The sequence below is a fragment of the Coregonus clupeaformis genome, chromosome 34, assembly GCF_020615455.1.
Source record: "Coregonus clupeaformis isolate EN_2021a chromosome 34, ASM2061545v1, whole genome shotgun sequence".
Taxonomy (NCBI): domain Eukaryota; kingdom Metazoa; phylum Chordata; class Actinopteri; order Salmoniformes; family Salmonidae; genus Coregonus; species Coregonus clupeaformis.
The window spans coordinates 16,068,184-16,093,842 of record NC_059225.1 but is presented as its reverse complement, the minus strand read 5'-3'; the positions used below and the strand labels follow the sequence as shown (position 1 = coordinate 16,093,842).

General features: G+C 43.3%; 1 protein-coding gene across 9 annotated transcripts in view; it reads right to left on the bottom strand.

Annotated features, from left to right (window-relative positions):
• LOC121549477 (histone-lysine N-methyltransferase 2C) overlaps positions 1 to 25,659 on the bottom strand; it is a 206,558-nt gene that overhangs the window by 93,548 nt on the left and 87,351 nt on the right. For all 9 annotated transcript variants that reach the window (XM_045210464.1, XM_045210462.1, XM_045210465.1 and 6 more), the window contains exons 9-11: positions 17,754 to 17,868; positions 4,896 to 5,086; positions 2,535 to 2,689 (exon numbers count right to left, since the gene is read on the bottom strand). In XM_045210464.1, coding sequence (XP_045066399.1) covers positions 2,535 to 2,689; positions 4,896 to 5,086; positions 17,754 to 17,868 — 461 coding nt within the window. The remainder of the gene's footprint in view (positions 1 to 2,534; positions 2,690 to 4,895; positions 5,087 to 17,753; positions 17,869 to 25,659) is intronic.

The window sequence follows — 25,659 nt, the reverse complement described above, 5'->3', positions numbered from 1 at the left end:
ACCTAGTAATAACGCTTTAGAGGGAAATCAGATTGGATTTTAGCTGGCGGCGCGGGGCCGGCCCATGATAGGTCACCAGCTGATTCTGTGAATACAGGAAGCCAGTAATTGAAGCATTTCTCTCCCACTACTTGCTGCCTGGCTCTGTGAGAGATGGTGTGGATAGAGGGGATTCAATGCTGTGTGGACCTTCAATTTAGGGATGACCAGAATTGCACAGCATCATCCAAAAAGACATCACAAAATAAATACCAAAACCCAAAGAGATATTGTCCAGAAAATATGTTCAGGCCAGTTAATTGTTGGTTAGAGACAAATAGTCAGACTATAGAGCTATACAGCACTATTCCACATAGTCAACAACAAGACTACAGCACTATTCCACATAGTCAACAACAAGACAGCAGCACTATTCCACATAGTCAACAACAAGATTACAACACTATTCCACATAGTCAACAACAAGACTACAGCACTATTCCACAGTCAACAACTAGACTACAGCACTATTCCACAGTCAACAACTAGACTACAGCACTATTCCACATAGTCAACAACAAGACTACAGCACTATTCCACAGAGTCAACAACTAGACTACAGCACTATTCCACAGTCAACTAAATTACAGCACTATTACACAGTCAACAACTAGACTACAGTTATATTCTACATAGTTGACAACAGTACTAATGCAAATAGTCAATAAGATGACACCACTATTCCACATACACTCCCCTTCATTAGTATTTGGACAGTGAAGAAAAAAAATGACAAAGAAATTATCAGTCTATAATTTTAAATGGTAGGTTTATTTGAACAGTGAGAGACAGAACAACAACAAAAAAATCCAGAAAAACGCGTCAAAATGTTATAAATTGAGTTGCATTTTAATGAGGGAAATAAGTATTTGACCCCATCTAAATCAGAAAGATTTCTGGCTCCCAGGTGTCTTTTATACAGGTAACGAGCTGAGATTAGGAGCACACTCTTAAAGGGAGCTTGTTACCTGTATAAAAGACACCTGTCCACAGAAGCAATCAATCAATCAGATTCCAAACTCTCCACCATGGTCAAGATCAAAGAGCTCTCCAAGGATGTCAGGGACAAGATTGTAGACCTACACAAGGCTGGAATGGGTTACAAGACCATCGCCAAGCAGCTTGGTGAGAAGGTGACAACAGTTGGTGTGATTATTCGCAAATGGAAGAAACACAAAATAACTGTCAATCTCCATCGGCCTGGGGCTCCATGCAAGATCTCACCTCGTGGAGTTGCAATGATCATGAGAACGGTGAGGAATCAGCCCAGAACTACACGGGAGGATCTTGTCAATGATCTCAAGGCAGCTGGGACCATAGTCACCAAGAAAACAATTGGTAGCATACCACGCCGTGAAGGACTGAAATCCTGCAGCGCCCGCAAGGTCCCCCTGCTCAAGAAAGCACATATACATGCCCGTCTGAAGTTTGCCAATGAACATCTGAATGATTCAGAGGAGAACTGGTTGAAAGTGTTGCGGTCAGATGAGACCAAAATGGAGCTCTTTGGCATCAACTCAACTCGCCGTGTTTGGAGGAGGAGGAATGCTGCCTATGACCCCAAGAATACCATCCCCACCGTCAAACATGGAGGTGGAAACATTATGCTTTGGGGGTGTTTTCTGCTAAGGGGACAGGACAACTTCACCGCATCAAAGGGACGATGGATGGGGCCATGTACCGTCAAATCTTGGGTGAGAACCTCCTTCCCTCAGCCAGGGCATTGAAAATGGGTCGTGGATGGGTATTCCAGCATGACAATGACCCAAAACACATGGCCAAGGCAACAAAGGAGTGGCTTAAGAAGAAGCACATTAACGTCCTGGAGTGGCCTAGCCAGTCTCCAGACCTTAATCCAATAGAAAATCTGTGGAGGGAGCTGAAGGTTCGAGTTGCCAAACGTCAGCCTCGAAACCTTAATGACTTGGAGAAGATCTGAAAAGAGGAGTGGGACAAAATTCCTCCTGAGATGTGTGGAAACCTGGTGGCCAACTACAAGAAACGTCTGACCTCTGTGATTGCCAACAAGGGTTTTGCCACCAAGTACTAAGTCATGTTTTGCAGGGGGGTCAAATACTTATTTCCCTCATTAAAATGCAAATCAATGTAACATTTTTTACATGCGTTTTTCTGGATTTTTTTGTTGTTATTCTGTCTCTCACTGTTCAAATAAACATACCATTAAAATTATAGACTGATCATTTCTTTGTCAGTTGGCAAACGTACAAAATCAGCAGGGATCAAATGTTTCATAGGAAACAGTACAGAATGTCACTTTTTATTTGAGGGTATTTTTATACATTCTGTTTTTGAGGCAATTTTCCTACATGCCTAATATGAAGTATTTCAAATCTACAATGCTGGAGTATAGAGCCACATTTTACATTTTAGCTTCACTGTCCAAATACATATAACACTAGTCCACATATTCCAAAAGACTACAAAACTATTCCACATAGTCAATTAGACTCCAGATGTGCAGTTTCTGTTCTTACCCATAGTTGGTTCTGGTTCTGGTTCTGTGGGTTCCTGGATGGGGCTGGTCGGGGTTTCCACCATGTCCCTCTCCAGCTGTGTACAGACGTAGTGGGCCTGGGGGTGGAGGTCCGGGTCGCCCCCTGCCTGCTTCTCACACTCCCCATGAAGCCACCTGAGAGAAACAACAAAACACCATTAAATCAACAAACAGCTTTCCATTACTTCAACTTGTAGCATCAGTGTTTCCCCCATTTAATTTGGTTTCCCCAACCATTTCTTCTTTCACAATACCCAGCACCTTTGTCATATTGTTTACATAAGTGTCATGTCAGGTTATGACAATATACATAACAACCCACTAACAATACCCCCACCTGACTATGACGATGCAAGAAATACTATTTTGACTGGATGTACCACAATCACATGCACCATCATAACAGTGTAACTTCACTTGCCATAAGCATGAAGCTGGTTTCCATCAGTCCTTCTTTATACCAGCCTTAGTTATTATTTGACATCCACCCCGATGCATTAGGCATGACTAAACTGTCTAGTCAGGCAGGTTGGGTTCATCATCAGTCAGACAGCATCCATGGCAGCTCTCCCAGAGAGTGGTCTCTAAGCCTGTGGGGTTGCTCTCCCATCTGTGTTTCCCTCTCTCACTCTCCTCCACTCTTCCTCCCTTTTCTCGCCCCCTCTCTTACTCTGCCTTGCTCCCGCTCCCTCTCCCTCCCCTCTTTCCCTCTACCGTCTCTCTCTCCCCTCTCTCCAAATGAATTCTCTGTGTCGCGCTGCTGCAGGTTTGTCCCAGTGGGGTGCAGCCCGACTGTCTCCTGCTCCATTTTCTCTCCGGCTCTCCCTGCCTGCAATAATTACATTTCTGCGCAGGCATCTAGGCCGGGCAGCCGGCTGTGTCGAGAGGACCCCCGAGTGAGTGTCCGCGGGAGGTAGAGGGTCATTATGGGGAATTGGGCTACTCCAGCGACTGCTGAGGTCCGGCTACTTCAAAAGACGGACCAGTTTGAGTTTGATTAGAGTTTCAGCGGGGAGACTGGCAAGAAGCTAGTTAGCTGAGTCAGTGTGACGGGTAAGCACTAAGCAATTGCACCATGCAGTTCATCGATGGTAATACGTCCGAGTGTGTTTGGGGAACTTTAGTATGACTACCAGAGAAGTGGCCGTGTGAGCCCTACTCAGCAATACGAGTGTGCTTAATCATACTTATGAGGGACCTCTTAGAGAATGGCCCTTTCAGCCCTCTCCGGGAGCTGGTGTTAAAACGACTGTTAAAACTAGCCACAATAACAATGCAGAACTGGCCTTGTGAATAATTTATGTGAATAACCTATGGCTAACAGTTTTTCCTCCCCCAATACAAAATGGCTAAAACAGCACTTCAAGTGAGGTTCCACTGTAGGGGTTGATTTGAGTTTGCAGCTTCTATCTACTTCCCTGGACCCCAGGAAGTGTCTACTACAGTGAATGATGTGTCTGACCCTCAGGCGACTTGCTGGACCTTGGATAAACCAATCCATTCGCCACAGCGGTTTTTACTTTACTCAACCCCTCGTCACAAAGGCATCACTGTGCCACCGACCGCATGAGCTCTGGGTTGCCGTAATGACTTCGCAGTGGTCGCTGTTGGCAACAATCACTCTGTTGTGGAAAACCCTCAGCAGAGCTGCCAAATCCAGCTCTGTGATTGGTTAATAATAGTGGTTGGTGTAGAGGCCCCGTAGCTAGTAATCTACTGATAAATCGTTTTCGGTGACCAGGATTGGCTGGAGCGCTGAGCCAGTTGTTAACCTGTAGATTACCTTTGGTATTGAACATTTGTACGCTATGAAACGTGTGAGAAACCAACTAAACTAACCTACTGGGCTACAACTATGTAATGATAAGTTTCCCTGTCTGTGAAGCTTGTGAACCAATTAAGTTCAATCTATCGAAGATATTAGCTAACATTGTGGTTGTGACAGTCAGCAGCTGTAAACCACATTATAATCCAATTCATTAGAAGACGCCGACAGCCAGGTGGAAAATCCACAGTTAGTCAATAAATAGCTCAATCACGCGTAACGAGACAGATGATAAAACCTGCGTACACAGGGACACTTAAAGAGGTCCCTTGGGGACCCATGTGGCAGATACAGTATAATACACCACAGACTGATACACGTAAGCCTGGTCCCAGATCTGCTTGTGCTGTATGACCCCTCATGTCAACCATGACAATGACCACAACACTAACAGATCTGGGACCAAGCTAGTCACATACAAAATAAATATTATAGCTCTGCTGTATATCAGTTAATTGTCTTGCATTCCCTCTGGAACATAATCAACAGGAACCACGGAAACAGAATGAGGCGTACCTTTTGCAGGTACGGCAGGTGATGACGACGTCCTTGGGTACGTCGCCGGGGCCCTGGCCCATCCCACACAGCGGGCACGGCAGGGCGGGGGCGGGCTCCTCCGGTTGCATGTGGCAACTCTCACACAGCGTGATGTTGTGGGCCCAGTGGCCTGCCTGCCTGACCCCGCACTGAGAACAAACCCGACATTTCTGGAGAGGGAGAGAGACATGATACATTAGTTACACTACTACATATGGATTCATTGTATTCCAGAACATTTCAATATTTCCATTTCCATTGTCTAACAACCAAAGTTTGGAGTCGCAAAACTACAACATGCAAAAAAATATTATTTGAAAAACATTTTTCCCGGTGGCTATAGAATGTTTATCTACATGGCACCAGAATGACAATACATACTATAGAAAGTAATGACTATTTCTGCTAACCACCTTCAAACTTTTGCCAACTGACCTTTGTTATGAAGCATGAAATTGTTCTGTTTGAATGTTTGTTGAAAATGTCACACATCAGAGGACTAAACTGATTGCCATTTACATTGTAATGTCAGTAATTAAAACTGATATAACACTTGACATCTTTACGACAGCCATTTCAAATACTTTCTGTATTGGGTTACGCTAATCATAATAATTAACATACATTTCCCCAATGCATCTTTAAAAATATGCCTCCCTCTATGCAATGAGCCAGTGATCAGCCAGCTGGAAATTTCATTACGCCTTCAAAAGTACCACTTCAAGCTCATTGAGTAGCATTCAAAAGGAGCAGCGTCATTCCCAGCTTTTGGGGGAGAGTAGGAGGAACAAGCTCATTCTAAAGCTTCTCTGTGAAAACCCCCACAACCCCCTACGACACTCAAACCCACCCTTTCTAAAGCTCAGACCCCCACTGGCCTAGTGCAGTGACAAGCCACCATTCTGGCCTGGGTCCAGTGGCCAGCTCATGTCCAACAGTGGGGGAGAGAGTTGGTGAATACTATCGCTGTCTGTCAGGTCCTGCCTGTGGGCCGGGGAAGGAGAGAGGGAAGGAGGTAGGGAGATAATTTCCTCAGGATGGACAGGGGGGCATTTAAGTGCCTGTCTGGGATTTGGGAGAAGATGGGGATAAGGTGGGGAAGGGGAGGTGTGTGTGTGTGTGTGCGTGTGCGTGTGCGTGCATTAGCAGGCCTCAGATAACTAAATTTGCCATGGCAGCACAGTGTGTTTTGTCACAGTAAGCAGTGGACAGACAGGGATTAATGAGAGAGTTGGGGTGTAGGCTCTGCTCAAACTCTACATCCCAACCCAAGTACTCTGTTCTGCCACCTCTGGTCTCTTGGCCCTCACACCCCTACGGGAGGGCAGTTCCCTCACAGCCCAGTCCAAGCTCTTCTCTGTCCTAGCACCCCAATGGTGGACCCAGCTTCCCCGTGAAGCTAGGACAGCAAAGTCCCTTGCCCATCTTCCGAAAACATCTAAAACCCTACCTCTTCAAAGAGTATCTTAAATAATCCCACAGCAATGAATGAATAAGCCTTTTGTGAACTAACACTGGCCCTTGACTCTCTCCCCTCTTACTACCTCTGACTTTGCTGATAGCTACAGTGAGGGAAAAAAGTATTTGATCCCCTGCTGATTTTGTTCGTTTGCCCACTGAAAAAGACATGATCAGTGTATAATTTTAATGGTAGGTTTATTTGAATAGTGAGAGACAGAATAACAACAAAAAAGTCCAGAAAAACGCATGTCAAAAATGTTATAAATTGATTTTCATTTTAATGAGGGAAATAAGTATTTGACCCCTCTGCAAAACATGACTTAGTACTTGGTGACAAAACCCTTGTTGGCAATCAGAGGTCAGACATTTCTTGTAGTTGGCCACCAGGTTTGCACACATTTCAGGAGGGATTTTGTCCCACTCATCTTTGCAGATCTTCTCCAAGTCATTAAGGTTTTGAGGCTGACGTTTGGCAACTCGAACCTTCAGCTCCCTCCACAGATTTTCTATGGGAATTAAGGTCTGGAGACTGGCTAGGCCACTCCAGGACCTTAATGTGCTTCCTCTTGAGCCACTCCTTTGTTGCCTTGGCTGTGTGTTTTGGGTCATTGTCATGCTGGAATAACCATCCATGACCCATTTTCAATGCCCTGGCTGAGGGAAGGAGGTTCTCACCCAAGATTTAACGGTACATGGCCCCGTCCATCGTCCCTTTGATGCGGTGAAGTTGTCCTGTTCCCTTAGCAGAAAAACACCCCCTAAGCATAATGTTTCCACCTCCATGTTTGACGTGGGGATGGTGTTCTTGGGGTCATAGGCAGCATTCCTCCTCCTCCAAACACGCGAGTTGAGTTGATGCCAAAGAGCTCGATTTTGGTCTCATCTGACCACAACACTTTCACCCAGTTCTCCTCTGAATCATTCAGATGTTCATTGGCAAACTTCAGACGGGCCTGTATATGTGCTTTCTTGAGCAGGGGGACCTTGCGGGCGCTGCAGGATTTCAGTCCTTCACGGCGTAGTGTGTTACCAATTGTTTTCTTGGTGACTATGGTCCCAGCTGCCTTGAGATCATTGACAAGATCCTCCCGTGTAGTTCTGGGCTGATTCCTCACCGTTCTCATGATCATTGCAACTCCACGAGGTGAGATCTTGCATGGAGCCCCAGGCCGAGGGAGATTGACAGTTCTTTTGTGTTTCTTCCATTTGCGAATAATCGCACCAACTGTTGTCACCTTCTCACCAAGATGCTTGGCGATGGTCTTGTAGCCCATTCCAGCCTTTTGTAGGTCTACAATCTTGTCCCTGACATCCTTGGAGAGCTCTTTGGTCTTGGCCATGGTGGAGAGTTTGGAATCTGATTGATTGATTGCTTCTGTGGACAGGTGTCTTTTATACAGGTAACAAGCTGAGATTAGGAGCACCCTTTAAGAGTATGCTCTTAATCTCAGCTCGTTACCTGTAAAAAAGACACCTGGGAGACAGAAATCTTTCTGATTGAGAGGGGGTCAAATACTTATTTCCCTCATTAAAATACAAATCAATTTATAACATTTTTGACATGCGTTTTTCTGGATTTTTTTGTTGTTATTCTGTCTCTCACTGTTCAAATAAACCTACCATTAAAACTATAGACTGATCATTTCTTTGTCAGTGGGCAAACGTACAAAATCAGCAGGGGATCAAATACTTTTTTCCCTCACTGTACTTTGAGGGAAAATGTCCTGCCTATGACTGTGATAGGTGGTTGTTCCACCTAGCTATCTTAAGATGAATGCACTAACTAAGTCGCTCTGGATAAGAGCTTCTGCTAAATGAATAAAATGTAAAAAAAAAAAATAATGAGTGAGAGAAAGAGGGATAGAAAGGGGTACAGACAGAGAGAGGTAGCTTAGTGGTTAAGAGCGTTGTGCCAGTAACTGAAAGGTCGCTGGTTCTAATCCCCGAGCCGACTAGGTAAAAAAATCTGTCGATGTGCCCTTGAGCGAGGCACTTAACCCTAATTGCTCCTGTAAGTCGTTCTGGAGAAGAGCGTCTGCTAAATTACTTCTTTTTTTTTTTTTAAGAAAAAAGAAAAAAGAGGGGGAGCTTCCGGTCAGAGGCATGGGATCAGAGAGGCATATTTATCCATCCTCCGCTCTTCTATTCATCCCGTCATCCTTCCTCTCCTCTCCCTGCACACCTTCACTCATCCCAACCTCTGTCCCTTTACCCCTCAATTTCTCCTGACCGCCTCATGTCACTCCTCTGTCCCTCCAACCCAATATGGTGTAATTGCAGACTGCTATACAGGGCATTTCTTGATATCATTGGTGCCTGCCATTGGTCAGCTCCGGTGTTACGAGACTAATGGTTTCGCAACACAGATGATATGTTTACATAGCAGGTTAGGATAACTAACGTAGCAGGTTAGGAGAATGAGGTTAGGAAAAGGGTTACGGTTAGGTTTAGCTACAATGCTACATTCGTCAACAACTGTTGTCCCTGACGTGAAAGAAACGGCCACGGACCAATGGCGAGCATCAACGGGTGAAACGCTGATATCAGAAAACGCCCCCGAATTACTGTCTGCAATTACACCCTCCATCCCTCCAACCCTCCATCCCTCCAACCCTCTATCCCTCCAACCCTCTATCCCTCCAACCCTCTATCCCTCCAACCCTCTATCCCTCCAACCCTCTATCCCTCCAACCCTCTATCCCTCCAACCCTCTATCCCTCCAACCCTCTATCCCTCCAACCCTCTATCCCTCCAACCCTCTATCCCTCCAACCCTCTATCCCTCTATCCCTCCAACCCTCTATCCCTCCAACCCTCTATCCCTCCAACCCTCTATCCCTCCAACCCTCCAACCCTCCAACCAACCCTAAATCCCTCCATCCCATACCACTTTCATACAGCTGCTGGCCGGGAGAAGCGGGGGATGTAAAATGGATTTGCTCAGATTACAACCCAATCTCTTCACTCCGTGGACTAAGTGACTAAGTAAAATGGGTGAATAAAAACTAAAATGAAAGATAAAAGCTTGAAACTAAGAAATCCTCACAATAACCGTTCCCCTTTACAGCAATGTAAAAAGATTGGGGGCCATCTCAGCCTTGGGCACTCACCGCTCCCTCCATTTTAGCAAGCAAACATAGCCCAAAATCTCCCTTTTATGACTTAATACAGAGCTCAATAGCAGAGATGAACGCTTGGGTGCTTGCAAGCCCTAACTGTATCCCCTCCCTCCCGCGGCCAAAAAGACGCTACAAAAAGGCACTAAAAGCCCCAAAAGCTATTTCCAACAATCGGATAAAAACAGCTGGGAGACTCTTAAGGGACAGTGGAGAGAGAGAGAGAGGGAAAGAGGGAGGTGAAACAGCCGGAAGACTCTTCGGAGGACAACAAAGATGGAGAGAGAGAGGAGGAAAAGAGAGAGAGAGAGAGCGCAGGGGGAAAGAGAGAGGGGGGGATGGAAGAATAAGGGAAATGGGTATAAGGTGAAACAGCCGGAAGACACTTTGGGGGACAACAAAGATGGAGAGAGAGGAGGAAAAGAGAGAGAGAGAGCAGGGGGAATGGAAAACAGAAAGAGGAGGCCGGGGAGGGGTGAAACAGTACCACTGCAAGCAAGGAGACGTGATACGAGAAGAGAAGAGCTTCACCTAAGAGCTTTTTCTCCCCGCCACATTTTCCTCCCGCTGTGAGGTAAATTGACAGCACTTTATACCTCATACATACAGTGCCTTCAGAAAGTATTCACACTCCTTTACTTTTTCCAAATTTTGTTGTGTTACAGCCTGAATTTAAAATGTATTAAATTGAGATTGTGTCACTGATCTACACACAATACCACATAATGTCAAAGTGGAATTTTGTTTGTAAAAAAATTAAACCTGAAATGTTTTGAGTCTATAAGTATTCAATCCCTTTGTTATGGCAAGCCTAAATAAGTTCAGGAGTAAAAATGTGCTTAACAAGTCACATAATACGTTGCATGGACTAACTGTGTGCAATAATAGTGTTTAACATGATTTTTGAATGACTACCCCATCTCTGTACCCCACCTGTAAGGTCCCTCAATCGAGTAGTGAATTTCAAGCACAGATTCAACCACAAAGACCAGGGAGGTTTTTTAATGCCTCGCAAAGAAGGGCACCGATTTACAGTTTTGACTTAAATTGGCTTGAAAATCTATGGCATGACTTGAAAATGGCTGTCTAGCGAAGATCAACAACCAACTTGACAGAGCTTGAAGAATGTTAAAAAATAATATAATGGGCAAATATTGTACAATTCAGGTGTGCAAAGCCCTTAGAGACTTACCCAGAAAGACTCACACCTGTAATCGCTGCAAAAGGTGCTTCTAACATATATTGTCTCAGGGGGGTGAATACTTATCCAATCAAGATACAGTTGCAGTCGGAAGTTTACATACACTTAGGTTGGAGTCAATAAAAATCGTTTTTCAACCACTCCACAAATGTCTTGTTAAACTATAGTTTTGGCAAGTCGGTTAGGACTTTGTGCATAATTTTTCCAACAATTGTTTACAGAGATTATTTCACTTATAATTCACTGTATCACAATTCCAGTGGGTCAGAAGTTTACATACAGTGAGGGAAAAAAGTATTTGATCCCCTGCTGATTTTGTACGTTTGCCCACTGACAAATAATAGATCAGTCTATCATTTTAATGGTAGGTTTATTTGAACAGTGAGGGACGAAATAACAACAAAAAAATGCAAAAGAACACATGTCAAAAATGTTATGAATTGATTTGCATTTTAATGAGGGAAATAAGTATTTGACCCCCTCTCAATCAGAAAGATTTCTGGCTCCCAGGTGTCTTTTATACAGGTAACGAGCTGAGATTAGGAGCACACTCTTAAAGGGAGTGCTCCTAATCTCAGTTTGTTACCTGTATAAAAGACACCTGTCCACAGAAGCAATCAATCAATCAGATTCCAAACTCTCCACCATGGCCAAGACCAAAGAGCTCTCCAAGGATGTCAGGGACAAGATTGTAGACCTACACAAGGCTGGAATGGGCTACAAGACCATCGCCAAGCAGCTTGGTGAGAAGGTGACAACAGTTGCTGCGATTATTCGCAAATGGAAGAAACACAAAATAACTGTCAATCTCCCTCGGCCTGGGGCTTCATGCAAGATCTCACCTCGTGGAGTTGCAATGATCATGAGAACGGTGAGGAATCAGCCCAGAACTACACGGGAGGATCTTGTCAATGATCCCAAGGCAGCTGGGACCATAGTCACCATGAAAACAATTGATAACACACTACGCCGTGAAGGACTGAAATCCTGCAGCGCCTGCAAGGTCCCCCTGCTCAAGAAAGAACATATACAGGGTCGTCTGAAGTTTGCCAATGAACATCTGAATGATTCAGAGGAGAACTAGGTGAAAGTGTTGTGGTCAGATGAGACCAAAATTGGCATCAACTCAACTCGCTGTGTTTGGAGGAGGAATGCTGCCTATGACCAAGAACACCATCCCCACCGTCAAACATGGAGGTGGAAACATTATGCTTTGGGGGTGTTTTTCTGCTAAGGGGACAGGACAACTTCACCGCATCAAAGGGACGATGGACGGGGCCATGTACCGTCAAATCTTGGGTGAGAACCTCCTTCCCTCAGCCAGGGCATTGAAAATGGGTCGTGGATGGGTATTCCAGCATGACAATGACCCAAAACACATGGCCAAGGCAACAAAGGAGTGGCTCAAGAAGAAGCACATTAAGGTCCTGGAGTGGCCTAGCCAGTCTCCAGACCTTAATCCCATAGAAAATCTGTGGAGGGAGCTGAAGGTTCGAGTTGCCAAACATCAGCCTCGAAACCTTAATGACTTAGAGAAGATCTGCAAAGAGGAGTGGAACAAAATCCCTCCTGAGATGTGTGCAAACCTGGTGGCCAACTACAAGAAACGTCTGACCTCTTTGATTGCCAACAAGGGTTTTGCTACCAAGTACTAAGTCATGTTTTGCAGAGGGGTCAAATACTTATTTTCCTCATTAAAATGCTAATCAATTTATAACATTTTTTACATGCATTTTTCTGGATTTTGTTGTTGTTATTCTGTCTCTCACTGTTCAAATAAACCTACCATTAAAATTATAGACTGATCATGTCTTTGTCAGTGGGCAAACGTACAAAATCAGCAGGGGATCAAATACTTTTTTCCCCTCACTATACACTAAGTTGCCTTTAAACAGCTTGGAAAATTCCAGAAAATGATGTCATGGCTTTAGAAGCTTCTGATAGGCTAATTGCCATCATTTGAGTCAATTGGAGGTGTACCTGTGGATGTATTTCAAGGCCTACCATCAAAATCAGTGCCTCTTTGCTTGACATCATGGGAAAATGAAAAGAACTCAGCCAAGACCTCAGAAAACAAATTGTAGAACTCCACAAGTCTGGTTCATCCTTGGGAGCAATTTCCAAACACCTGAAGGTACCACGTTCATCTGTACAAACAATAATACGCAAGTATAAACACCATGGGACAACACAGCCGTCATACCGCTCAGGAAGGAGACACGTTCTGTCTCCTAGAGATGAACGTACTTTGGTGCGAAAAGTGCAAATAATTCCCAGAACAACAGCAAAGGACCTTGTGAAGATGGAGGAGGAAACGGGTACAAAAGTATCTATATCCACAGTAAAACAAGTCCTATATTTACATTTACATTTTAGTCATTTAGCAGATGCTCTTATCCAGAGAGACTTACAGTTAGTGAGTGTATACATTTTCATACTATATCGACATAACCTGAAAGGCCGCTCAGCAAGGAAGAAGCCACTACTCCAAAACCGCATAAAAAAAGCCAGACTACGGTTTGCAACTGCACATAGGGACAAAGATCGTACTTTTTGGAGAAATGTCCTTTGGTCTGATGAAACAAAAATAGAACTGTTTGGCCATAATGACCATCGTTATGTTTGGAGGAAAAAGGGGGACGCTTGCAAGCCGAAGAACACCATCCCAACCGTGAAGCACGGGGGTGGCAGCATCATGCTGTGGGGGTGCTTTGCTGCAGGAGGGACTGGTACACTTCACAAAATAGATGGCATCATGAGGAAGGAAAATGATGTGGATATATTGAAGCAACATCTCAAGACATAAGTCTTGAAGTTAAAGCTTGGTCTCAAATGGGTCTTCCAAATGGACAATGACCCCAAGCGTACTTACAAAGTTGTGGCAAAATGACTTAAGGACAACAAAGTCAAGGTATTGGAGTGGCCATCACAAAGCCCTGACCTCAATCCTATAGAAAATGTGTGGGCAGATCTGAAAAAGCGTGTGCGAGCAAGGAGGCCTACAAACCTGACTCAGTTACACCAGCTCTGTCAGGAGGAATGGGCCAAAATTCACCCAACTTATTGTGGGAAGCTTGTGGAAGGCTACCCAAAACGTTTTACCCAAGTTAAACAATTTAAAGGCAATGCTACCAAATACTAATTGAGTGTATGTAAACTTCTGACCCACTTGGAATGTGATGAAATAAATAAAAGCTTAAATAAATCTCTCTCTACTATTATTCTGACATTTCACATTCTTAAAATAAAGTGGTGATCCTAACTGACCTAAGACAGGGAATTTTTACTAGGATTAAATGTCAGGAACTGTGAAAAACTGAGTTGAAATATATTTGGCTAAGGTGTATGTAAACTTCCGACTTCAACTGTACACACACACACACACATATATTTTATTCTTACTATTTAATACAATAAAGTTGGATTTTGTTTAACATTTAAAGATAATTTGTTTATCTGGAACCAGTCAGAAAATTTGACCATGACGGAGTTGGCTTAATAATTAGTGAATCAAAATTCGTATGTGATAAAATCTAATTGGTATCATCAGCAAAGAGAATGGGAAGTATGGTAGAAGACACAGCAGCAAGGTCATTGATATAGATTAGTTATAAGAAAAGGTCCAATTATAACGCCACAGGATATCTTGGCCCTGGTAGATGCACAGCAGTTTGCATAAACAAATTGTTATCTATCATAAACATAACTATATAACCAATTATACGTATAATCATGAAAACCTTAATGCAATTTAGAAAGTAATATTTCATGATCAACCGTGTCAAACGCTTTGGATAAATCAAAAAAGATGCCAGGAGCGTAATCATTGCTGTTAAGGGCTGTAAAGAGTTCATCCACAAGTTGCAAAAGAGCCGTATCGTGGAGTAGTTTTTACGAAAACCATATTTGTGCTCATATAGAATACAGTGTTGATTTAAATGTTTCAACATTCTCTTATTCACTAATTTTCTAGGATTTTAGAAAAACATGGTAGTACAGATATTGGGCGATAATTTGTAAAAGATCTTGAATCCTCAGATATATAGAGGTGGTTAACTTTGGCAATTTTCAAATCTTCCCAGTTTGCATAGATTTGGTAAAGATATACGTTAGAGGCTCAGTAATCGAGGAAGACACTAATTTCACCAAAGAGGCACCAATCTCATCATGACCTGCTGCTGATATCTTAAAGTTACCAATTACCTCCATTACATCAGGAGGATCAAACTGAAGCAGAGAAGGGAAATGTCCCTTAATGTAATCCAAGGGATTTTCATCAGTTTTCTTTGACAGAGAGGAACACACATTCACAAAAAAGTTATTAAATTCACATTAAATAACATCAGGATCACTATAGGTCGTATTTCTAACAATACATTGAGATGGGATAGTTGTAGATGCCTTTTTCTTATTCAACAGTTGATTGATGATTTTCCAAGTTGACTTTATATTAAGTATTCTTGGAATTTGTTAGTAAAATATATTTTTGGAGATATCCGAAGTAGGTGAGTAAATTTGTTCTTATACTTTTTGTTATTTGCAGAATTCAGGGGAGAGGGATTTGTGACAAACTTTTTTTTTTACTGAGGATTCTTTGAGACTGGTTGTAAACCAAGGCTTCCAGAACCCTTCTGCTGCTCTCTTATGTGGTTTAACTAAGGGAAAGCAGACGTGAAACACAGAATTGAAAGATGTGAGAAAAGTTTGGTAAGCAGACTCCACATCGGCCTGATTATAAACATTTTCCCATTAAATATCATCAATCAACATCTTAAAGCGCTGAAAATTACTTTTGTTAAATATTCTACATTTAATGCTACTAATCATTCCCATCTGTTCATTTTACAGCTGCCAAAGAGAAGTAGAAAATTGGAAAGTGGTCAGAAATGTCAGTATAAAGTATACCTGTATTAGCCACATTATTCAAATAATTATAGCTGACGGGATACAGATAGCTGGAGTATAAAGTATTCAAAAAGTCAGATGTCAGTGAGTGGTTGTAATCAACCAATAGAAAACAAATTGTATCGTCATTATTAATCAAATCAAAGGTTGATGAAAGGATATCAATGAAACTACCAGAATCAGGTGGCTGATAGATGCATCCAATTACCACTTTTTTACCACCAAAAAATTAACAGGAGGGAATTTCCGTGAAAAGAGATTCAACATCAATGTTATCAGATGTCCTCTCTTACAAAGAATTGAAAACGTTTATGAACAAAAATGGACACTCCTCCTCCCACTCTTGATGTTCTACAGTGGTGAACAGCATTATAAGGAGACGTCATAAAGCATGGCTGTCTCTTCAGTCAACCATGTGTCTGAAAGGGCAACGATGGAACATTCATGATTGAGAGAAGACACATAATGAACAAGGTGGTGATGTTTTTTAGGAAGGCTGCGAACGTTCAAATGAAAGGTAGGAAATAAACTTGTATTCAAATTAGATAAACTGCTACACCGGTTGTTAAATTGCTTTACATTATAGTAATCACAAGTGATAGACTTATTTCTGGTAAATTTCAGGAAATTTGACTCTGGATCAACACAATCGTTATATTTATAGTTTGCTTCATTAATAACAAATCAAATTGTATTTGTCACATGCGCCAAATACAACAGGTGTAGACCTTACCGTGAAATGGTTACTTACAAGCCCTTAACCAACAATGCAGTTCAAGAAATAGAGTTAAGAAAATATTTACTAAATAAACTGAAGTAAAAAATAAAATAAAGAGTAACACATTAAAATAACAATAACAAGGCTACACACAGGGGGTACCGGTACTGAGTCAATGTGCGGGGATACAGGTTAGCCGAGGTAATTTGTACATGTAGGCAGGGGTAAAGTGACTATGCATAGATGATAAACAGCGAGTACCAGCAGTGCAAAAACGTGGGTCAATGTAAATAGTCCGGGTGGCCATTTTATTAATTGTTCAGCAGTCTTATAGCTTGGGGGTAGAAGCTGTTAAGGAGCCTTTTGGATCTAGACTTTGTGCTCCGGTACGACTTGTCGTGCGGTAGCAGAGAGAACAGTCTATGATTTGGGTGACTGGAGTCTGAAGATTTTTCTCTGACACCGCCTTGTATATAGGTCCTGGATGGCAGGAAGCTTAGCCCCAGTGATGTACTGGGCCGTACGCACTACCCTCTGTAGCGCCTTACGGTCGGATGCCGAGCAGTTGCCATACCAGGCGGTGATGCAACTGGTCAGGATGCTCTCGATGGTGCAGCTGTAGAACTTTTTGAGGAGAAAAGGTGTTGTCGTGCCTTCTTCACAACTGTCTTGGTGTGTTTGGACCATGATAGGTTGTTGGTGCTGTGGAAACCAAGGAGTGTGAAAATCTCGACCCGCTCCGCTACAGCACCATCGATGAGAATGGGGACGTGTTCAGCCCTCCTTTTCATGTAGTCCACGATCAGCTCCTTTGTCTTGCTCACGTTGAGGGAGAGGTTGTTATCCTGGCACCACACAGCCAGGTCTCTTACCTCCTCCCTATAGGCTGTCTAATTTTTGTCGGTGATCAGGCCTACCACTGCTTAGTCGTCAGCAAACTTAATGATGATGTTGGAGTCGTGCTTGGCCACGCAGTCGTGGGTGAACAGGGAGTACAGGAGGGGACTGAGCACGCACCCCTGAGGGGCCCCCGTGTTGAGGATCAGCGTGGCAGATGTGTTGTTGCCTACCCTTACCACCTGGGGGCGGCCCATCAGGAAGTCCAGGATCCAGTTGCAGAGAGAGGTGTTAGCTTAGTGATTAGCTTTGTAGGCACTATGGTGTTGAACGCTGAGCTGTAGTCAATGAACAGCATTCCTTTTGTACAGGTGGGAAAGGGCAGTGTGGAGTGCGATTGAGATTACGTCATCTGTGGATCTGTTGGGGCGGTATGTGAATTGGAGTGGGTGTAGGGTTTCCGGGATGACCTAGAAACTAGATACGTATTGAATAATCTTGAAAGGGAAAAACGCACATCCCTAATACTCTCCTGTCTCGGCCCGATGGTATTCCCGATGGTATTCCCGTGTTGTGAAACGCGTTTGGATTGTTTCTTACCTTGCACCGCCAGCCATTGGTGGGGATGGATTCCATGGCAGGCTGGAGACAGAAAGTGTGATAGCCTTTATCACACATGTCACACACCAGCATCTTGCTGTCCTCCCCCGGGTTCCTGAAACACACACACAGGAGAGAGAAAGATGACACACACACCTAATAATATACACTCAGCGTACAAAACATTAGGAACATCTTCCTAATATTGTGTTGCACTCCTTTTGCCCTCAGAACAGCCTCAATTCGTCGGGGCATGGACTCTACAAGGTGTCGAAAGCGGTCCACAGGGACGCTGGCGCATGTTGACTCCAATATTTCCCAGAGCTGTGTCAAGTTGGCTGGATGTCCTTTGGGTGGAGGACCATTCTCGATACACACAGGAAACTGTTGAGCATGAAAAACCCAGCAGCGTTGCAGTTCTTGACACACTCAAACCAGTGCGCCTGGCACCTACTACCATGCCCTGTTCAAAAGGCACTTAAATATTTTGTCTTGCCCATTCACCCTCTGAATGGCACACATACACAATCCATGTCTCAATTTTCTCAAGGCTTAAAAATGTGTCTTTAACCTGTCTCCTCCCCTTCATCTACACTGATTGGAGTGGATTTAACAAATGAGGTCAATAAGGGATCATAGCGTTCAACTGGATTCACCTGGTCAGTCTATTTCATGGAAAGAGGAACACTTATGAGACACACACAAAAGAGAAGAATGACACACCCACATGCAACAATAGGCAACATCACAATAGGCAACAACACAATAGTCAACAACACAATAGGCAACATCACAATAGGCAACATCACAATAGGCAACATCACAATAGGCAACATCACAATAGGCAACAACACAATAGGCAACAACACAATAGGCAACAACACAATAGGCAACACCACAATAGGCAACAACACACATACAAATCAGACAAATTGGCAGGGTTGTAGTATGGATAGCACAAGGGTTTGTGTTTCCCGACCGCGACGACAGACAACCTAACAACTGTCAACTGTTGACTGTGTCCTCCATGGTCTCAGTGACTATAGGCTCTTTATCAGGGACTCATTTAGAGTTTGGGACTCGGACAACCGACTACATTAATTTATCAATGAAGTACGAGGAAGAAAAGAAACCCAGCCAGACAGTTGGGAGTTCAAATTTAGTTTGTCAAACGGGAGGGGTGTCAGAAACCTTAGTGGGTTATATTTAATACGATACATTTTATTACACACAAGTGATCTCACACCACATTACCTTTTTTTCATTACCTGGTAAACAGTGTTTACAGGAACGAGAAAATACGATTTCCTTCAACAGAATCTAATTCGCTAAGCTTCAAGATTCTAAATTTGCTCAGCAAATCAAACGGCACCCCCCACAATCGAGAACAGTCCCTCCATGGCGGATTTTGGATGGATTAACAATGTTTGAAGAATAAATCAAGAGACCAGAGTGTAAGATTTATGGTGTACGCATGTGTGTGTGCGGTGGAGGGTTATGATATTAGGGATGAGGCTAGAGCCCTGAGATCTATCAAATCCCAGCAGCCTGTATTTCAGCTGACGCAAATCCAACCTGAATGAAAATGTCATCTGATATTTACAGCTGTGCAGTGGAGTCATTACATCCTGCACGCACGCGTACACGCACGTCCCTAGATCACTCTGAGTGCTGGTGGTCCCTAACCAACCCCCTCGGCCCCCTCTCCTCACCCCCGCCAATTCCCCAGCTCTCCATCTGTTAAAACTGCACCATATATTTTCACTGTGCTTTTCCTCCTCTCTCTTCCTTCCTTGTTCCTTGGAGGTTCAGCTCAGCACCATGGTGCAGGGATCCAAATGAGGTGGGGTGTATGTGTGCGTGCATTGTGAGAGGATGGCAGGGGCATCAGGCTTTACAGTAGGCCTCTTGTCCCTACACACAGGCTTTACAGTAGGCCTCTTGTCCCTACGCACAGGCTTTACAGTAGGCCTCTTGTCCCTACGCACAGGCTTTACAGTAGGCCTCTTGTCCCTACACACAGGCTTTACAGTAGGCCTCTTGTCCCTACAAACAGGCTTTACAGTAGGCCTCTTGTCCCTACGCACAGGCTTTACAGTAGGCCTCTTGTCCCTACGCACAGGCTTTACAGTAGGCCTCTTGTCCCTACGCACAGGCTTTACAGTAGGCCTCTTGTCCCTACACACAGGCTTTACAGTAGGCCTCTTGTCCCTACACACAGGCTTTACAGTAGGCCTCTTGTCCCTACGCACAGGCTTTACAGTAGGCCTCTTGTCCCTAAGCACAGGCTTTCAGTTCCCACAATCTCAGATTTAATCTCTTTTAACATTAAGAGCTTCCGTTAAATTCTGCCATGTTTGACAGGCTATGACATGCAAATGCTAGGAAGATGAACTGCATGTCCCACGCGGGATTCCATGTTAAATCAACAAGCACACCAGAGGCTAGCGTTGTAATAAGAACCCTACCCAAAACATGGTCTTCGTTGGGGAACTCATTTCCATGAAATGACAATTTTCATTTTGACCATGCAGAGTTGAACAAACTCTATAAAAATCGTTAAAAGCCCAGCTTCAACGGAGACAACGTTAGGTCACGCTCTCTTAATTTACGATTACTTCATTTGCTTGCCTCGCAACTCTTGGGAACTTTGAATCATCATGTCTCTGCAGTAATAGTCATCACCTAATCTTTCATCTAATCTTTACTATATACAGTGCCAGAAAGTATTCATACCCATTGACTTATTCCACATTTTACCTCCCGAGTGGCGCAGTGGTCTAAGGCACTGCATCGCAGTGCTAGCTGTGCCACTAGAGATCCTGGTTCGAATCCAGGCTCTGTCGTAGCCGGCCGCGACCGGGAGACCCATGGGGCGGCGCACAATTGGCCCAGCGTCGTCCAGGATAGATGGAGGGAATGGCCGGCAGGGATGTAGCTCAGTTGGTAGAGCATGGCGTTTGCAACGCCAGGGTTGTGGGTTCGATTCCCACGGGGGGCCAGTATGAAAAATTTAAAAAATAATGTATGCACTCACTAACTGTAAGTCGCTCTGGATAAGAGCGTCTGCTAAATGACAAAAATGTCAAATGTATTCAGGACTAAGTATTACTAAAGTTCCTTGTTGCAATCAGGATGCATATTTTGAAATATTGTTATTCTGTACAGGCTTCCTTCTTTTGACTGTCATTTAGGTTTGTATTGTGGAGTAACTACAATGTTGTTGATCCATCCTCAATTTTCTCCTATCACAGCCATTAAAAACTCTGTAAGTGTTTTAAATTCACTGCTCGACTGAGGACCTAACTGTAATTGTATGTGTGGGGTACAGAGATGAGGTGGAGAGTCCATGCAACTTATTATGTGACTTATTTTACGCCTGACATAACAAAGGGGTTGAATACTTGACTAAAGACATCAGCTTTTTATTTTTAACTAATTTGTAAACATTTATAAAAGACTATTCCACTTTGACATTATGGGGTATTTTGTGTATTCGCCAGTGACAAAATCTAAATGTAATCCATTTTAAATTCAGGCTGTAACACAACAACATGTGGAATATGTCAAGGGGTGTGAATACATTTACGGTGGCTTAGGAATGTGTTCATACCCCTATATTTCCACATGGTTGTGTTATAGTCTGAATAGAACATATTACAATTTAGATTGTGTCACTGATCTACACACACAATACCCCATAATGTCAAAGTGGAATTCTGTTTGTAGAAAATGTTATGAATTAATACAAAATTAAATGCTGAAATGTCTTGAGTCAATAAGTATTAAACCCCCAGAAGTAAACATGTGCTTAACAAATCGCATAATATGTTGCATGGACTCATTCGGTGTTCACTAATAGTGGTTAACATGATTTTTAATGACTACTCATCTTTGTACCCAACACATACAACCACAAAGACCATGGAGGTTTCAATACCTCGCAAAGAAGGGCACAATTGATAGATAGAAAAAGCAGACGCTGAATATCCCTTTGAGCATGGTGAAGTTATTAATTAGGCTTTGGATGGTGTATCAATACACCCAGTCACTACAAAGATGCAGGCGTCCTTCCTTACTCAGATGCCGAGAGGAAGGAAACTGCTCAGGGATTTCACCAAGAGGCCAATGGTGATTTTAAAACAGTTACAGAGTTTATTGGTTGGGATATGAGAAAACTGAGGATAGATCAACAACATTGTAGTTACTCCACAATACTAACCTAAATGACAGTCAAAAGAAGGAAGCCTGTACAGAATACAAATATTCCAAAACATGCATCCTGATTGCAACAAAGCACTTTAGTAATTCTGTAAAACATGTGGCAAAGAAATTAACTTTTAGTCCTGAATACAAAGTTTGGGGTAAATCCAAAAACACATCACTGAATACCACTTCATATTTTCAAGCATGGTGGTGGCTGCATCATGTTATGGTTATGCTGGTCATCGGCAAGGACTAGGGAGTTTTTTAGGATAAAAATTAACGGAATACAGCTATAAGCACAGGCAAAATCCTAGAGGAAAACCTGGTTCAGTCTGCTTTCCAACAGTCACTGGGAGACAAAATCACCTTTCAGCAGGATAATAACCTAAAACACAAGGCCAAATCTACAATAGAGTTGCTTACCAAGACGACGTTGAATGTTCCTGAGTGGCCTAGTTATAGTTTAGACTAAAATGGCTTGAAAATGTTTGTCTAGCAATGATCAACAATAAACTTTACAGTTAGAATAATTTTTTAAAGAATATCGTACAATCCAGGTGTGCAAAGCTCTTAGAGACTTACCCAGAAAGACTCACAGCTATAATTGCTGCCAAAAGGTGCTTCTACAAAGTATTGACTCGGGTGTGAATTACTTAAGTAAATTTGATTTTTCTGTATTTAATTTTCAATAAATTTGCAAACATTTCTACAAACATGTTTTCTCTTTGTCATTATGTGGTATAGCTTGTAGATGGGTGAGAGAAAAAAATTGAATCAATTTTGAATTCAGGCTGTGACACAGCAAAATGTGGAATAAGTCAATTGTGCCCTTCTTTGCGAGGTATTGAAACCTCCATGGTCTTTGTGGTTGTATGTGATTTACAGGAGCAATTAGGGTTAAGTGCCTTGCTCAAAGGCACATTGACAGATTTTTTAGCTAGTTGGCTATTGGTTACTGGCCCAACGCTCTTAACAACTAGGCTACCTGCCGCCCAAGGGAACTTGGGGCTGATCAAATAAAGCACACAAATCTCCCCAGCTCTCTATTTTTTCTTCTAATGCTCCCATGCTCCCACAAAATAGCCTTGTTATTAATTTCACAGGCAAAAAAATAAGACTTTCTCCTTCCCCTTTTATCTTCCTAATAGAGAAACCCTTTAGAAAACTTCAACACGATCGAAACTCACTCCCCAAAGGCAAAATATTTTTTTTTTCTCTCAGTTTCCTTGAAACACGAAAATAAACAGTTGCCTATATGCAGCCAGGTGCATGACCAGACATTAATTTTTCTATTTATTCATTCAAAGGTATTCCTTTAAGGAATCACAAAAGTTAATGGAGTTTTTCTACTTGGGTTGAGAATGAATGGTAAGTGGGCGCCTGGCTCAGGGGAGTGACAGAATTAGGAATGGGGTCCATTTGGCATTTACACACACACACACACACACACACACACACACACACACACACACACACACAAAGGTATGTGGACACCCCTTCAAATTAGTGGATTTGGCTATTTCAGACACACCCGTTGCTGACAGGTGTATAAAAATTGAGCACACAACCATGCAATATCCATAGACAAACATTGGCAGTAGAACGGCCTAACTGAAAAGCTCAGTGACTTTCAACGTGGCACTGTCATAGGATGCCACCTTTACAACAAGTACGTTTGTCAAATTTCGGCCCTGCTAGAGTTGACCCGGTCAACTGTTAAGTGCTGTTATTGTGAAGTGGAAACGTCTAGGAGCAAGTGGGAGGCCACATGAAGTGGGAGGCCACACAAGATCACAGAACGGGACCGCCGAGTGCTGAATTGCGTAGCTTGTAAAAATCGTCTGTCCTCGGTTGCAACACTCACTACCGAGTTTCAAACTGCCTCTGGAAGCAACATCAGCACAAGAACTGTTCGTCGGGAACGTCATGAAATGGGTTTCCATGGCCGAGCAGCCGCACACAAGCCTAAGATCACCATGCGCAATGCCAAGCGTCGGCTGGAGTGGTGTAAAGCTCGCCGCAATTGGACACTGGAAACGGGTTCTCCGGAATGATGAATCACGCTTCACCATCTGGCAGTACGATGGACGAATGTGGGTTTGGCGGACACCAGGAGAACATTGCCTGCCCCAATACATAGTGCCAACTGTAAAGTTTGGTGGAGGAATAATGGTCTGGGGCTGTTTCTCATGGTTCGGGCTAGGCCCCTTAGTCCCAGTGAAGGGAAATGTTAACACTACAGCATACAATGACATTCTAGACGATTCTGTGCTTCCAACTTTGTGGCAACAGTTTGGGGAAGGCCCTTTCCTGTTTCAGCATGACAATGCCCCCGTGCACAAAGCGGGGTCCATACAGAAATGGTTTGTCAAGATTAGTGTGGAATAACTTGACTGTCCTGCACAGAGACCTGACCTCAACCCCACCGAACACCTTTGGGATTAATTGAAACGATGACTGCGAGCCAGGCCTAATCGCCCAACATCAGTGCCCGACCTCACTAATGCTCATAGCTGAATGTAAGCAAGTCCCCGCAGCAATGTTCCAACATCTAGTGGAAAGCCTTCCCAGAAGAGTGCAGGCTGTTACAGCAGCAAAGGGGGGGGGACCAACTCCATATTAATGCCCATGATTTTGGAAGGAGATGTTCGACGAGCAGGTGTCCACATACTTTTGGTAATGTAGTGTATTTCTAGTCTCACAAAAAAACACAACACTTGCACCTATGCAAAGCCTTCACTCTGTCACTCAGAAACTTGTTCAGCTGTCTGCAAACTGTAAATCTTTGCCAGTGTGTGTGCGTGTTTAGGCTACCTGCCCCTTCTCCCTCCGAAGCATAGGCTACTGTACTGACGTTACAAGCGTAATTCAGAAGATGGGGGGGGGGGTAAGACTTTATAAGTAAGACTTTATAAGTAAATACCTGCAGTCAACTTGTGCAATACGTTAGGAGATAAAGAAGATCGCGTTTTTCATTTCACCGGTCACAATTTTCATTATGAAGCTTACCGGTAGTCCCCAGTCACATAGTGTTTGTTTACAAGCATACAACGACAAGAGACTGGAGTCTTGTGAGGCACTCACTTTTGTGCAGCACGCGCCAGGTGATCTAGTTACACTATGGAAATCACAAATAAAAATGTTTGCCAGCTAGATATCTTATAACTATAGAGTTAACTGTCTGAAATGTGCTAAATGCTTTGCAGTTGTGCATTTGGTTTGCTAATTTAGTAGCTAGTTAGCTATCTAGCTAAGTGGTTAGCTTCTTCCAAAATCAATCCTCGCTTGGTAACAGCAGAGAATCCCTTCCTGGATCAAAGCCTTGCTGTCTAATATTTGTTTTGTGCGTGCAGCAAACTGTGAGTAGCATTTTTGAGTTACTTGTATAGTTCAGGTCAGAGACTATAAAATGTTTGCAATGCGCTCATTAGCATTCTCTATGGTATTTTACATGTACTTGTTAGCATTGCTAACCTTCGGATTATAGAGCCTCCGTGGGGTTTGAAAACAATCCCTTGTGTTCAGTGCTGGTATTACCGAATATCCCAGTATGGCACAAGCCCGGTATGAAGTATAACAATCTGGATACCGCTCAAGCCTAGTTAAAAGGACATTCAAAGTTCCTCCATAGAAGCCGCTACTCCTAGGTATAATTCTGTGGGCCTAATGCAGATAATGCATGTTATAGCAACATGCCCAG